General features: G+C 33.0%; 1 protein-coding gene and 1 long non-coding RNA gene across 2 annotated transcripts in view; one reads left to right on the forward strand and one right to left on the reverse strand.

Moving 5' to 3' along the window:
- Positions 1 to 16747, forward strand: part of LOC118681837 (uncharacterized) — an 89126-nt gene that overhangs the window by 54789 nt on the left and 17590 nt on the right. The gene's annotated exons all lie outside the window — the stretch shown is intronic.
- Positions 1 to 16747, reverse strand: part of klg (klingon) — a 224245-nt gene that overhangs the window by 35901 nt on the left and 171597 nt on the right. The window contains exon 3 of the mRNA XM_070105577.1: positions 16556 to 16693. Coding sequence (XP_069961678.1) covers positions 16556 to 16693 — 138 coding nt within the window. The remainder of the gene's footprint in view (positions 1 to 16555; positions 16694 to 16747) is intronic.

Raw genomic sequence — 16747 nt, forward strand, 5'->3', positions numbered from 1 at the left:
ATAACAGCCACTCATATGTGAACAGAAGACGGTTAATGCTTAAGTTTGCAATTTGAATTCCGGTTTGATTGCGAGTTTTTAATATGCGTTTATTTGTTAGTGTTATAAAAAAAAAGAATTTTCGTATTTGTTAGTATCTAAGTTGTTTATGAGTAAGACTCGTATATTTGTGGAAGAACAAAATGCGTATTAGTTGTTTATGGTTTTATAGGTAAAATTTTGCTTTAACTATTACCTATTAGATAAATTAAAATACATGAAATGAATCTATATAAATTAACGCTATTTCAGTAATAAAACCTTAAATACAGTAGACTCCATAATGATATTAAAAACAACTTCGGTTTATAACCCGTAAAACCATTAATATTTTCTGAAAATCAAAAAAAGTTATTGTAAACTCCAAAGGTTTCAATAATCAACAAAATTTTTTATAAATCCGGTGCAATATATTTTTTTGTCATCTCTATTGTCTTTTGGATTACTTCCAAAATAGTTGTGATAAAAAAAATTTGGCATAGATAAGATCCGCATCGACTTGATTTTTTAAGTTTACCACGAAGTTTTTAACACCTAGATTAAAATTTCAGTGACCCCCTAAAATATATAAATATAACATGAAGAGCTGATTCGATTAAGCCGTCGGTATTTATGTGACCTAGTCCTTCATAAAGAGTAAAGTGCTTGTGTGGTAAACCTTCTCATTTGACGAGATATCTTAACGAAATTTGGCCCGTGTTATTGTTTAAGACAATAGCTGCTAAAAAATTGTTCAGATCGGATCACTATAGCATATAGCATACAAGCTGATCGTTTGGAATCAAATGCTTGCATTAAAGGCTGTTTCATATGACGATATATCGTTAAAAAATTTGGCAGAGATTATTATTAAACATATCGCTACAATCTTCGAAAAAACTGTTCAGATCGGACTACTATATGTTATACCCGCCATACAACCTGACTAATCAAAATAAAATTTTTGTAAGGAATATTTTGTATTTGTGAAGGGTATTATCACTTCGGTGCTACCGAAGTTAGCGTTTTTTCTTGTTCATGATGACATTGTTTATTTTGTTTTCAAAAATAGAGATATTTTGTTTACTTTTCGAATGTGACGAAAAATATGCGTTATATGACATGGCCTTACCATACATCTCCAAATTTTATTTTTTTTGTTAATGGTGTAAATTGTGGCTGGAAGACAACAATATATCAACTAATGTTTAACATTTTTGAAATTTCTACTCTAAGCTGATGATATGAAAATACTTTCAAACATATACTTGTAGTCCCATTTGAAGATCGAAGGCAACCTAAGTTTAACCATCGTTAGAGGGGGATTAATAAATCAGGAGATTGAAAAAGAAATATGATTCTCCACATGATTTGTTTTATATATATACATATCACACGAAAATAAAGATGGTGGTGCCAATCCAACAAAAAATTTTCACTGCTTGCGCTGTTTAAATGGATTTGACCAGGTTAAATTTGTTCATATGATGATTGGAAAAACCTATTTACAAAGAAAAAATGCCAAACATTTTTTTTACAAACATAAATAGATTTAAAACAGATAAATCAGGTGGGACAATAAACACAGAAAATTAGGTAGGACTCTTTGAATTCGAATAAGTGCAGTTTTTAAAGAGGATATTCATATTGCATACCTTCAATACCACTAATTCAGTGTAAATCAAATTCATCTACCTTGAGCTTTATAGACCTACTTATAAGCGATAAAACGGCGACCCAATGCATACGAGTATTCAGAACGAATAGTTATCCTCCAAAGTAATCCGACGAATTTGCCATTAAGCTGTAGTTAGATTGGATATAGTTCAAGGTTAGATTTTTTTCTGGAGTCTGTCCGTTATGTATGCTGTTTTTTGTTCCCTGTCAGACTATTGCCACGTGCCAAAACCAGCTTTATTCATAACCTTATCACACTTTAAGCCACAAAGTCCAGTTTTGAAACAGCAAGTCACAGTAGAAAGACCATTTGTGTGGTTTTAAAAATTTCAAAAAGTAGGCGTGGTCCCGCTTTCTTATACGCCATTTCATTTCACGATTCACTATAAAAAGCGCACCTTTTTGCGCGTTGCTTAAACCATTTATTTGGGTTTTCTATAAATTATTATAAATAATTTTAAGGTGTATGTTTCAAAAATAAATGAAAAAAAGAAACTTGTAATTTCATCTGTCATTTTAACCATTCACAATAGTAAAAACGAGCTAAAATATGCAAAACAAAATTTGGTAGCATTGAAAAGAAGTTTAACCGCTTTAATGAGTATAACTGTATTCGCATACGCTACTGCTTCAATTTAACTCAATGATTTTGTTGTTGTCTTCATATGTACATTTTTTGGCAAGAGCGCAAGAAATGACCAATCAAAGACAGCTAATAGTAAGTTGTAAGATTCTTCTTCTTGGGAAAATATAACTTTACCATTATTGAAGTCAACTTCACAAAACGCGAACTTATTTATGGTAATTCTTACCTTAAGGTGGCCGCTAAGGATATGACTTTATACTACAAACATAGATGATTAAAGTAGTCTTAACTTATTCGGCTTGAAGTGCGCATGAGCATAGTACAAGTATGTACTTGTATATAAAACGTTAACTTCGGTTGCACCGAAGCTATAATGCCCTTCATAAATACAACGGCTCCTTAGTTTGTATGACAGCTTTATGATATAGTGAACTGATTTGAACAATTTCTGCGGAGAATACATTGGTCGCCTTAGAGCTTTTTAGCTAAATAGCTTAAAAACCGAGGCACTAGTTTGCATATACCTATATAGCCAGGCGAACAACCCATCTCATCATACTGATCATTTATGTATATATTTTATAGGGTCTCCGACGTTACCTTCTGGGTGTTACAAACTTCGTGGCAAACTTAATATACCCTGTTCAGGGTATAATTATGAAATTGTTGCTCTTTCTTAATTCTTACAAATCAACTAATTCATGACATCAACTTAAGCATTACCTGCAAAATGAGCACCGCACGAATAAAATGAGATATGATTGAGATTAAACCGCAATAGCGCCATCGAATACCTGACCTAAGAGTACAACAATTTTCGCTAAGGTTAACTATCTAAGAAGCCCTCCACTAATTACACGATTGAACTCGCTGTGGCATTAGCGATTTTGTTTTCAATGCTCATTCGCACAGCAATAGTCACGTAATCACAGTGACGAAGCAGAAAAGATTTTAAATAAAGAGAAAAGAACTTTATTGCAACAAATGCAAGAAAAATATCGTTATAAATTGCTAATAGTAAATGCTGGCAGCAAAGCAAACTCGCAACTAAATACAATTAGCAGCGCCTGGAGAAGCGTATATGTAATTCATTTGTGTGTGTGTGTATGTGTGTGCTTGTGTATTTCTTTGTATGTGTGCGCCTGCTTACACCGCCATTAACAACCGGCATGACAAGTGAAACAGCAATAAAATGTAATTAATCTGCAATAATAAATCCCTGCTGCCGGCGCACCGGCGAGTGGAAAGCGGGATGGAGAACAACGGTGCATTATAGGGAGCGAACGTAAAGCCGCTAGTTAAGCTGCGGCAAAACAAAAAGTGAAGTAAAACTTGCAAAAAACTTAAAAGAATTTTCCAACAATAAAATATGAAAGTGATGGAGGGGGTGGGGGGGAGGGATTTGCAAGGTGAAAAGGAAGCCTTGCAGCTGCGCGATTAAATATCATTAAATTCCAATTTGTAAACGGTCAGCAGCAGTGCGGCAAGTTGAAGGGTGACCAGCGTTGGGAGTCCATAGTAAATAGTGCATTGTTTACTAATTTGAGCTGCTGTTGCAATTGTTGTTCTTTTCCTTTGATTTGTTTTTAATACATTTCATTGCGTTCTACTGCGTTTTGCCTGCGCCCTTTTGCAGTCTATTTACAAATCGTATCAGCAATCAATCTGCGTGGGGTGTAAATAAAATCACACAGATATCAACAACCACACACATGCACACATTCGTTACATGTGTTGCGAATTGTGGTGTCGCCGGCCAGTTGACGCTTGACGGTGGAAAGTGCAGTTTTTTGCACACAATTTCATTTATTGGATTAACTCTGTCCGGCAGCAAATAACAATAGCAAACAATGACACAATTGTTTTTGTTTTTCGCTTTCATATAAATTTGTGTTTTGATTTGTACGAGTGAGGGTTAATAAGTCCTGAATGTTTTGCTTAAATGTTTTCTTTCGAAAACAATATTGTTTCCTTTTATTAAAACTGTTCCGTTTCAATACCTGAGTTTCCAAAATAATATTTTCTTCTCTTTATAATATTTGAACTATTCTCGTAACCTCTATTTAGTTATTTATTAATGTAAATCGTATAGGACTATCTGGACCTCATAGGGATACATCCATCACTGTTCAGTGTTTCTATTGCTCGCTTAACTTTTTATGATCGAAAATTCTTGAATAAAGTTAAAGAACTAGGAATTGCAGGTGACTATATCCGTCGTCTCCTTATGAGATTTGATTTTACGATCTCCAATACCAACTTTGTACTACTGGATAAAGGGATCAGCAATACTGAAGGCACACTGTGTTATAGCAAAGAATCCAGCTGAGTCAATACGTATATATATATATATAATATACAGAAAGTGGTTCGATATTTTCTAATAAAGGTTAAGATGAGATTTGCCATTTTCGCGACAAACTCGTAAAAATGTTAATCGATATCGTCGAAAAAAAATCAATAGAATGTGGTTTGGTATCTTCAAAATGAGGTTAGAAACTGAGTTTAACTTTCGAAACAAATTCGATAAATGTGAATCGATATCGTCGAAAATAGTCGATAAAATGTGTTTCAATATCTTCAAAACGAGGTTACAGTTTGATTTATACTTTCGAGTCAGAGTCGGTAAAATTTGAATCGATATGGTCGAAAAAAATGGTAGGATGTGGTTCGATATTTGCAAAAAAAAAACCGATAAAATGTGGTTCAATATCTTCAAAACGAAATTATAATGTTGTTCGATACTTTCGAGGCAAGGACTTTAGAATGTGATTCGATACAAAATCAATAATTCACATGAATCAGTATATGAAATTTGCAACAGTGGCTGGAATTATCGATTTTGTATCGAATCGAAATCTATCGACTTTGTCTTCCTTATGTTCGCCCTTTTGTAAAGATGTTTGTATTTTCAATCAATGTTGAAAAAGAACATTATACTTATACATCTAAGGTGTTAAATCGTCGTAAGCAAAAAATATGTTTCCCTTCTTCAAAGACAGGCGAAGAGCACGCGGTTCCTAATTTTCTGCGGTATTATTTCATTCGTTACTACAGCTTTTTGACTTATTATTTAGAGAATATAACTTTAAGTTCTCTTTCGGAAGCAAGTTGTGATCCATGCTTGAAAAGCTTGGAAATAAAAGTCCTGCCAAAGAAGAACAAGCTAACTAGCCTAAATCATAAGAAATTACGCCCCTTTCAACAAGTCACGATCCACAGGTATTGTATGATGGTATTGCATTATTTTATGAACAATTTCTGGTATTAAGATAAGTTTTTGGAAGCTTGGGAGTTTGGAGCAGAGAGGCAAGGATCTGTCTCAGAGACGTCTCTTTTCTGCAAAAGTAACCTAAATATTATTATTAATCTATAAATATACAAGATGTGCTATCTTCTATGAAAGTATATAATCCCTGAATAACTTACGCAGACTCTATTTTGGCATTTGAGCTTAAAATGTGAGACATTGAACAAAGTTTTACTTAGCGAACCGTCCTTGTAAGTATAAAACTTTTTCAGCACAATGACAATAGACACACGAGTCACCCATGAAGTACATAATTGTATATATTCTCCGTTTAAAAGTTGTTTTTCTTTGTAGACTAAAACTGTTGTGTTTTCTTTCCATAAGACAATAAATTATTGGACTAGCTGATTATCTATATTAAAGTTTTGTGCTTTACACATTGCTGACTCTAAATGTACATATGACCTTTATGTTTTACCGTTAATTTTTTCTTTTGTACATTTTCTTGACACTAAATGTGCCTTCTCACACACGTACCCATACTTTAATAGCCATAAATCCACTTTTATTGTACTCACATATATATACATATGTATGTATATATGTGTGTGCGTGCAGGTAATCAAATTGCCATCTCCGTTTGCACTTCGAATTTATTTTTAATTTGCTAGAAGAAAAATGGTCGGGCGTCATAAAAGAGGTTTCTTGTTTACATACATATAGTTTTAGTTACATATATGTATAAAGTTATGTATATGTATATACATACATCGTGCAAAGCTTTTGTTGCGAGTGCTAAGTGCACTTTTATGGCTTTTCATTGAACTCAATAGGATTTACGGGTCAGTCTTAAAAGCTCTTAGTTCAGTAATGTTTATTGAAATAAAAATTAAATCAAAATGAGTTCTTAATGGGCGGTTAGATGGAGTTTAATTTGATATCTGTATACGTATTATTTTTTTTGCAAACGAATTGTTGTATATAATGTACCACAATATTTGACAGCTAGTGTTATAACACTTATATGTTTTATTTAAAATAAATGGAGTTATAACAGAATAAGAATATTTCAGAGCCATAGCCAAACGGATTTAAAGCATTAATACACATTAATGATAATCAAACCACGAAAAAATAAACTAAAAATTTTTAGAATGAATTAAAAGTTTTATGATGTGAATATATGTATATCTATATTTAAAAAAAGTAAGCGGCAATCTCTTGATGACTAGCTTAGGTCCAAGTAATGCCAGAAATCTGATAATAAAATTTTGCTATATATTATTATTACTTTTAGGTTTTGTTAAACTTCGTGGTCGAATTAATATACCCAGTTCCGGGTATGAAAAGCATTTAGATAGTTAAGATATATCGGAAAAATATCATAAAATTTAGTTTCATAAGAGACAGTTAGAGGGTAAAATCTATTAAACCGGTTTTATAAAACAATTTTAAGAATAATAGTAAAAAAGGTAATATATTCTATAAAAATACTATAAAAATCACTTTTAGAAAATTATATCAAACAGACTGCTGCTCAACAAAAAATTCCTAAAATTCAATTTCCAGTTTTTATAGAGACAATTAGAAAGTGGCAGGAGTTTCGCGTTTATCGTTTCTTCTTCTAGTACTGTGGCTAGATCACAGCTCTAAGTCTTTTTCAGAAGTATTGAAGACCCAAAATGCAATAAATGAGTATTTAAAACAATAAAATTTATTTTTACTTATTTTTTCCAAATATTTCCTAAAAATAAAGAATTAAATTCTTAAATTAATCTATATTGCGTATACATGTGCCACATTGGATTTTATCCACTCAAGCATTAACTCGCATAAGTATTGTATATATGAAAATATGTGAGGCCCAAAAGTAAAACACTTTTACCACAAACTCCGATTAGGCGGCTTAGAATATTTGATCGCTTACAAGAGTTATTACACTTAGCCAAAGTCAAGCATGCACAAATCTTACGACAAAATCTACTCAATCTGCTCAATCCGCAAAGTTGCAGCTGATGAATTATTCATATATTTGCATAGAGTATGGACTGGCTATGACGGCCGGATATGCAGGATTTGTTGCTAATTTCGTATGCTGCTTGCAAGTATGTATGAGTGTCTGTATTCATTTGAATTGTGTTTGTGTGTGTGTGCATGTGGTGTGACTTGCATGTGCACAAATAAACATTTGGATATGTATATATGCATACGTATGTGGAAATGTGTGTGTTTGCGGATTATATTAGACAGTGACATTCAATTTCCGCTGAGGCAGGAAAGTAAGTGAAAGAAATACCACAGCAACAATAGCAAATGTTTTGAACAGCATTTATGCACAAATGCATGTATGTATATATATATATATATATAATATATGTATATATGTTTCCGACGATGGCAATTTAGTACACGTGGCGCCACCTGCTGAGCGAAGTAATACCAATAAGTAAATGACATTTATTGGCAGGCAATAAATAGCTATACTTGTATAATATATTGAATATACATACACATGTACGTGGGTATTTGATATTTTAAAAGAAACGTCGCAGATCCTATCAATTATACGTGTATATAATGACCTGGAGTGATGAGCAGATCATGGACAGTTACTCCCGGATTCGTCGTCCTCAGGGCTGCCCACATCCTACCATACGTCCTCCCCGGGGCCCGGTTTTCTCTCTTCGGCTCTGTATATAAATGATCAACGTGAAGAGCTGAGTCGATTAAGTCATGCCTGTATGTCCGTTTGTCTGTATATACGCGAACTAGTAACTGAATTTTTAACAAATCCATTTGAAATTTCGCACACGCAGCAATCCCCGATATCGAATCACTATAGCATATAGCTAGGGCTAGGCTGATTACATTTTCAGATTTTATTTTACTTATGTATATTCTATATAATCAAAGTTAACATTTTTCTTATTCATTCGATTTTTTCGACACACGGAGCTTTTATAATTATAGTAGACTTAAAGCATTTTCATGCCTGAAAGACACTCGGATATCTGACACTTGCAACCAAAGTGCAAATGTTCTGTTGTAGGAGTTCTTATGAGTCCAACATATAACCCTCAATATAATGTATTCTCCGCACTGGGCTCCCACAAACCGCCTCCTCCTCATTATCAATATTTAGCGCCAACAGCAATAACGGAAATTCAAGTGAACTACCTGATTCTCCGCTCTGTACTAGCAGCTCTGCAATCGCTCATTTTATTAATTTCCATTCGTATATTTAATGCTGACTCATAAAGAATCATGTTATCAATATACATTTTATACGTGTACTACTTAACACAATTACCAATTAATTGCGAATGGCTTTTCAATAAAGCTCAACCGACTATGTGTCGCCGTGCCTGACACAGAAAAAGGATAAATTGTGACCGCTTGCAGCAACAAACAACGCTTACAGCAACGAAAAAAGGACAGCCGATAAAATTGAAATGGGTAAAAATTAAAGAATTAATCAGCAATATGATGACAATATGAACGCAGTGACACACATCCGCACAGGCATAAAAGTGGCATTAAAGTGGCTTGCCGTACTTAATACATACATATATAGGTATGTACATATGTGGGTGAAATAATATCGCTACAAAGGCACTTAATACTTATTAAAAGCGCTATAATGCGCACGTCAATTATGGAAATTAAGTTTCGTGGATTTTCGTTCATCACTCAGTGTTGAAGCCAATTTGATGGAAATGTACTAGCAATAAAATAAAAAGCATTTTACCGGGAATCGATTGCTTTGTCCATGAACTGATTACTTATTTCTGTACTCAATTGACAAGTGACATATTGCAGAATTATTATCAAAAGGCTGAACTGAGACTTCTGAGCTTTATATGCAATATGTAAAGCTCTGTTGAAAATAGTGGCAGTAATGATAAATTATTAGGTTCACAACCAAAGCAAAGCGTTGAGTCTTTGATTATTTTATATATTATAAGTATATCGCTAATAATCCTCTATTCTTCACTATTGGTTACCGAATGCAGAGAACACTTAAACGAATCATCGCCGCTCATTCGTGTTCGATTTCGAAAGTGAAATCGTCTTAATTTATTGTAAATTTTCCTCTGGTTAAAAATTTTAGCCTCCAGCGGTGTGGATATTTTTAATATAAGAATTAAGAAAAACTGACCAACGTACTTTAAATACCTTCTCGTATTTTAAGTACTAAGCACATTCTCGTCAGCTACGTCAATAAAGAAAAAATTTAAAAGTTTTCAAAAATAACAAATTTAGAGCTGGACTCTTTCCTTTCTTTTAACATTGATCAAAAATTTTTACAGTGCTTTTTTGGCTCGTGATATTTTTAAAGTTTGTTCTTCAATGTGATATGTAATATTAGTAATGTTTAGGTAAAAAGGTCTCTTTCGCAGTGATGATGCTAGGATTGTGGAATACGCGAGCTTTATGATGACGCTAGTATGCCCTCATGGCATTTGTGGTTCCATATGTAGCCGACCTTCCTTGTTTCTTCAAAAAAAAAAAAAAAAAAAAAAAATTATAGGCGATCACGTGTTTGATTTCACTATAAATATTCTGTGTCGATTTCCTTATTTTCCATTCATTACCACATGTTTATTTTATTCTATGTACATACATATATATGATTTCACTTCTCAACTAACTAGGTAGGTTTGAGCTGCAACAGACCTATTTTAGTCATTTAAATATAGTTTTACTATTATATTAATATTTAAAACAGCCTTATTAAACATTCGAAGTCGATCAAAAGCACTTAGAATGTTCGACCTCAAAATATTGAGTACAATTTGTCTAATATAAATTGAACCATTTGAAAGCTTTCACAACTTTCACTAATTTTACATAAATATAAGTTTGTTCGCTTTGGGTATGCAAAATTGTGTTAAAACGTGAGAAATTCAATATTACTTTACAAAGAATACGATATACCTGTGTTTTGAAGTCATCAAAATTACTTTTCGTTTAAGGCAGAAGAGACAGAGATGAGAATAATTTAGTAAAATTTCGTTCGCGTTACAGTGATTGTAAAGCTTAAACATTATTTTCAAAATAAACCGCCAATCGATAGGTTAAGTATAATTAAACGATAGATGTGAGAAAACCATTAAATCTTATCATTAATTATTAAATAATAATGTTTTAGGTAAAAGCAATAGAGAATTGAAATAATTATAACTATGGTTAGTTTTTCCAGGTTAAATCAAGGCCAAGTAGGTATCCTTACGCAGAATTTAAGCGAAGTTTTCATGAGAGTATATTCTTTTTTGACCCAGCGGTAATGGTAAGAACAGCCGCAGTGGACTAAAAATCTGACTTATAGTTTTTATTTTTAGTTTTAAATCATTTATTTTTGCACCCAATTATTTTGCTTTTCGAGGGGAACCTTAGTTATGCAAAATTGTTGTTTCATTCACTCGCTAAAAATGCTGTGAACACGAGATTGCATTGATTTCCTGCATGGACTTAGCAGATTGTATAGTGTAAATTGAAATTATTTCTATGGCGGGAAGATGAATGTTTCCAAATGTTAACTTAACAAACGATCCATTATTTTGGCTGCACTTTAAAATCTTTTCAATAATCATCAAACCAACGCAATGGCATTCATATACTTTTAAATCGCTTTGCATTTCGTTAGGCCGCGATCTGAAATATTTTTGCTTAGCTTCTAAAAAAAAGTTATATGGAAAATTGGCGTGGTATACAAAAAACTTTTGCCACAGAAAGCTTTTTAGGAATTTTATTGAGTTTACTCGAAAGGTTCATCACTCAAATATTATTACCAGACTAAATTATTAAATACTAGACACATATCAGGGTTGAAAATAATGCATTAGAAAAATATTTGAATTTATTTTTTAATCCCTAAAAACTACCGGATTTACAAAAAAAAAACGTTTAATCTCAAGCATATAATAAAGAATTAAAAAAATTATATTTGCAATTTTGACTTTTAAATCTCAAACCTCATGAAAATTTAGTTTTTAATTCCAACGCCGGGATTAAAAAAACAAAAACTTAACTTTACATTTTTGAATTATAAAATTCGCAACTCTGTGCATAACCGGCCAACGGTTTTCAGCCAACTGAAAATGTTTTGCCAGTTCTTTCTAGCCAAGTTGTCCTACAAGTCGAATAAAGGTCACCTAATAATTAAAAGGACTTTTATAAATTTGTTTTTGATCAGTATGATTGAATTACAGCTACACATATGCTATAGTGTCCGATATCAGCAGTTCCCTCAAACGAGCAGTTTCTTGGTGAGAGAAGGAAAGTGTAAAAATTTTCAGATCAGTAACTCAAAAACTCAGGTACTAGTTCGGGTATAAACAGACGAAGATATAGACGGAAAAATCATATTTCACAGAAAAAAATTATATTACATAACCAAACAAATATGCTAAAGTCCTACAAGTGGTACGCTTGTCTCGAATCAACTGCTGCAATGCATGTAGAATGCGAGAGAATTGCGCTTTTTATTTTTACAATATTTGCATTCACATTAGCAAAGCGTCCTCAGTTACTTTCAACATTTTTTAATATAATCTCCAAGTGCGCCGGGTAAGTGAGTTGCCCATTAGACTAAACATTCTGCCTGCGTCCTTGCCGCTTTCGCCGCATTTGCACTCAAATTTCACTGTAAACATAACGGTGCAACAGTAATGGCTAGAACAGAGCCAAAGTGGCCGTCATGGCGAAGAGCAGTCAGTCTGTCACTGCCATGCACACTAGTCTTTGTGGTCCTCTTCACTTCACACTTCGCACTTCCCACATGCAACACTTTTCCATCATTTCATGTGATATGAGCCATGAACTAATGGAGTTACTTATGACATGAAATATTTATATGAACGACTGCAAAGGAAGGTGTGAAAAAATGCTTTACTCTCACATGTGTGTGGGCGTTTAGTTGAGTATATCTGTGAGCGTGGTGGTGTGCGTGGCAAGTTAATGTAGATAGTCTCGAGTAAATTGCTTGCACAATGTGTAATTTATACGCACTATTATCTACTAAGTGAAGCTGTTGCATGCAACAAAATGCATTGCAGAGCGTTGACAAGTGTTCTCCGTCACGCTCGCTGCATCACTTGCTTGCCTCTTGCCTCACTCATTCACTTGTCGTTTTCTCCATTACACTCTAACGCCATTTATGTCAGTTATAACTGTCGTCTACGTCGTCATTGTCTATGTCTTGCATGTTATTTTTAGCCCCTTTAACGTTTTTTGGTTACCTTATACTTGCCACCTCCCATTTGTGTAACTTACAACACACTTTACCTATGCAACACAACTTCTTGCCACTCCTTTAGGTAAATTTCTTAACTGTTTTTAACTTTTGTTGCAGTTCTTTCGCTCTTCAATGCACACGCTCAAACATGCACTTACACATTATGTATGTGTATTTGTGTATTAACATTTTCATATCCTCTTATGTTCTCGCTTCGTGTGACATGTTAGCACACATTTATTTGACATTTTCTAACACTGTTCATCACATGTTCCCAGACACATATATACATATCTTTGTATATAAGTGTGTGTTTGTACATATGCATAGCGCATATATTAGATAAGTGCCCCGTAATGGGCAATTAGTCGATGTTGCAGTCTCACCTAACACTTCAACGCGCCTCTATACACACACACACATACAAGTATATCTTCCACCATATATGTATATGTGCATACTGCTATATGGCATGTGTTAATATTTTTTTCGCACACTTTCTCATAAATTCTTATAATGAAGCCTCAACTGTTCGTGCTTTCTAAGTGGCAGGTGCGCCAGTCCTTGGCTGTCGGTATATAGATGACGTTCTGCAAATATTTTTTACTCTGCCAATATCTAATGGAATGGCGAGTGGTGAGTGAGTGACAGGCAGCTAATTGAGATATATAACAGTTTTATGTTTGTATTAGCATTTATTGCTCCAAATGTCCAACCAGGGTAATAAAAAATATGTATGTAGCTATATGGGTCATTCCACCTAAAAGTTACATTCAAAAGAATTTTTTTTTCTTTTTTGTGTTCCTTTAGGCAAACTATTTGACCCTTATTTTCTATTTCGACTCAAAAAATTCAACTTTTGAAAAAGTACCTCTAAGCATTTGCGTATACGAAGAAAAGTATATCTATATAAAAATAACTAATTTGAATTTTTTGCTGAATTTTATCGATTTTTTTTTTAAACCATTTTTGGTTTTTTAACCAACAATTTTTTTCAAATTTGAAACTATTTTTATTTAGTTCCTTTGGTATGAAAAATGAACATTAGGTTCTTCATTCCTGACTGTATAAATTTGACACTGGACCGTTAAAAACTGCGTCAGTAATAAATTTTTAATATCTTCAACATCCGCACTTCTAGCGCGCAATTGTTCGTACTCTATCGCTGCGAAGTATATTTGATACCGCATGCCGTTACTTCTCACGCTACTCGTGTTGAAAAAAGCTCACTGCGCTAACCGCAAACGCGAGAGACATAGCTTGAAAATTTTGTCAAAACTACAATTTGGTACCGTCCACTCCGAAACTCATAAATTAATAAGAAAAAATACCAATGTACATTTTTCGTTAAAAAAAACTGAATAAAATACTTTCTAATTTAAATAAAATTGTTTGATTATAAAAACGTACATTTTGTTTAAAAAAAATCGAAAAATTCAACATTTATCTCACTGTTAAAAAATCTAAGAAAAAATCGTAAGAAATAGGCCGGCTAGTTATTTTGCTTTAGAAATACTTTTCTTCGTATAAGCAAATGTTTAAAGTTACTTTTCAAAAGTTGAAATTTTTAAAATTAATATATTCAAAATTGAAATAAAGAAATTTTTTGTCCCAAAGAACACAAATAGAATGTTTTGTACAAAAAAATTTTTTTGAATGTAAATTTTCGTTAAAATGACCCATATATTCTACATTAATAAATATTTTTCAAATCTTTTTTTTCATGAAAAAATTGGTTTCTTTTCAATATTTTGTGAATTTTGTGATTTTATTGTAGTGACATAAACGATTTTTAAAATAGCTCAGTTTTTGCTGTCGTCGTAACAATTTTTGGTTGGATATAATATATATAATATATACAATATAGGGCTTTGGTTCTAACCAATAAACTCGACAGCGCTCTTGGAAATTAATAAAAGAAGCCAATACTTTAAAAACCAAAATTAAGTTGATAAAATAATAATCAAATTGAGGTCACCAAGAACCTTGTATCGAGTATCTTCTATGAATACTTCCAGATATGCTCTTAAGTTAGTAAATTTAGTTAGTTTTTTTTAATAGTTTTGCAAACTGTGATGTCTTCTGCAACTTCTTATGAAAAGTCAGTATTATGCCAAAACTTGCTACAGAGATACGTAAATAAATGTAAGAAATTAATATAAACAAGAAAAGACGTTAACTTCGGCTGTACCGAACCTATATTACCCTTCACAGGTGCATTTTTGACAGCAGGAAAGGGTAGAAAAAGATACTTAATCTGATTTTGATAAGTCAAAGCGTTTAGCTTTCAGTTTGTATGACAACTACATGCTATAGTATCATATAGTAAATGTCTCAGATAATATTTTCTGCTAAATTTCTTGAAAAAAATCATCAAATGAAAAAGCTTTCCATAGAAGCACTTGATTCCGATCGTTCTGTTTGTATGGCAGCTATTTGCTATACTTGTAGTGGTGCGATATCGGCGGTTCCTACTAATGAGTAGCTTCAAGGCTAGAAAGGAACCTGTGCAAAATTTCAGACTAATATTTCAAAAACTGAAAGACTAGTTCTCGTATATACAGACGGACGCACGAACGGAAAGAAGCTCGTCACGCTCATCATTTATAATATATATTTACTCCGACGTTTCCTTCTGTGTGTTACAAACTTCGTGGCAAACGTAATATAACCTGTTCAGGGTATAATAATTTTTTATAGGTATAGATGTGGCAATCCTGACCGATAAATAAACGGTCTTTTCCAAGAGCACGCAATATTAAAAAACCTTCCAATTCAAATTTTAAAAAGTAGCTACTTCCAACTTTTTATTCAGAATATAAATATATGAATCTTGAAGCAACCGTTAATGAATTTGCAAAGTTTTTTCATTGTCAAAGTACTGATTCCATACCCGAGTATAGTCACGTAAACAATTCAACAACAGGGGTTAAAGTGAGTGAACTCTTAGTTATAGATTTGGTAATTTAATTCGGAACACTGACTCTTCTATTATGGTTGCCTGCATTTCAGGAACGGATTTTTTTGTGATACACTTCATTCCGACAAGCAGTCAATTGTCGATATGACTGTCAGGCCTAAGTCTAAATTCTAAAAGTACTTAGCACTTACGAAGTCTTTACAAAGCATCAGATAAGAGTCTGTGCAAAGGCAACACAATTTCATTTTACTGGAGAAATAATCATCAGATTTATTTTTATATATTTAAAATAAATACAATATATAGTAGTCAACTGAAGGCATTTCAAATGATAACTCAAAGTGCCTAATTAATTTTTATTTATTATTTTTGAACCAGTAATTCAGTCAATATCTGCAAATATTTCGTCCATCCAAAGTGATTAACAGAATTTGTATACGCCTACCGTGAATGCCGTGTGATATAAAACCACCACGAACCAGGTCAGGAAAAAACAACTAAAAAGGAGCAGTTTTTATTAATATATATATATATATATGAAAGGAACATATAGACCCACTATATCCATCAGTGATTTGTGTTATGTTGTATCTTTTCCCAATATGTTATTTTTTATTTTAGATGAATTGCAAATATCTAATGCACTTTTAATGCTAAAATTTGAAACTGAAAAAATTTCTGATTTATTACTGATTTAGCTATTTGCCACAAAAATACACGTACTTTTATAACTCAAAAGTTGTTTTCGTTGTTTTAAATTTGCTTGCAGTAACACGGAGTTTAATAAACAGTTCAACAAGGGATTAAATTCAAGCACAACACAAATCAAAAACTAAAACAAAATAAAAGCAAAATGCAACAACTTACCCAAATTCTCAACTTGGCACGGCAGGACCAGAGTGTCGCCCACCACGGCGCGATATGTGTGGCCGCGCGAGAGAAAGTGCGGTTGCACACCCGACATGGAGGATGTCTGCGAAGTGCTCATGGGGCGTGTGTTGGTGCCTGAAATAGAGAAAACATAGTCATATTTAAAAATTTGCGAACAGACACACATAC

This window comes from Bactrocera oleae, chromosome 2 (genome assembly GCF_042242935.1).
Source record: "Bactrocera oleae isolate idBacOlea1 chromosome 2, idBacOlea1, whole genome shotgun sequence".
Taxonomy (NCBI): Eukaryota; Metazoa; Arthropoda; class Insecta; order Diptera; family Tephritidae; genus Bactrocera; species Bactrocera oleae.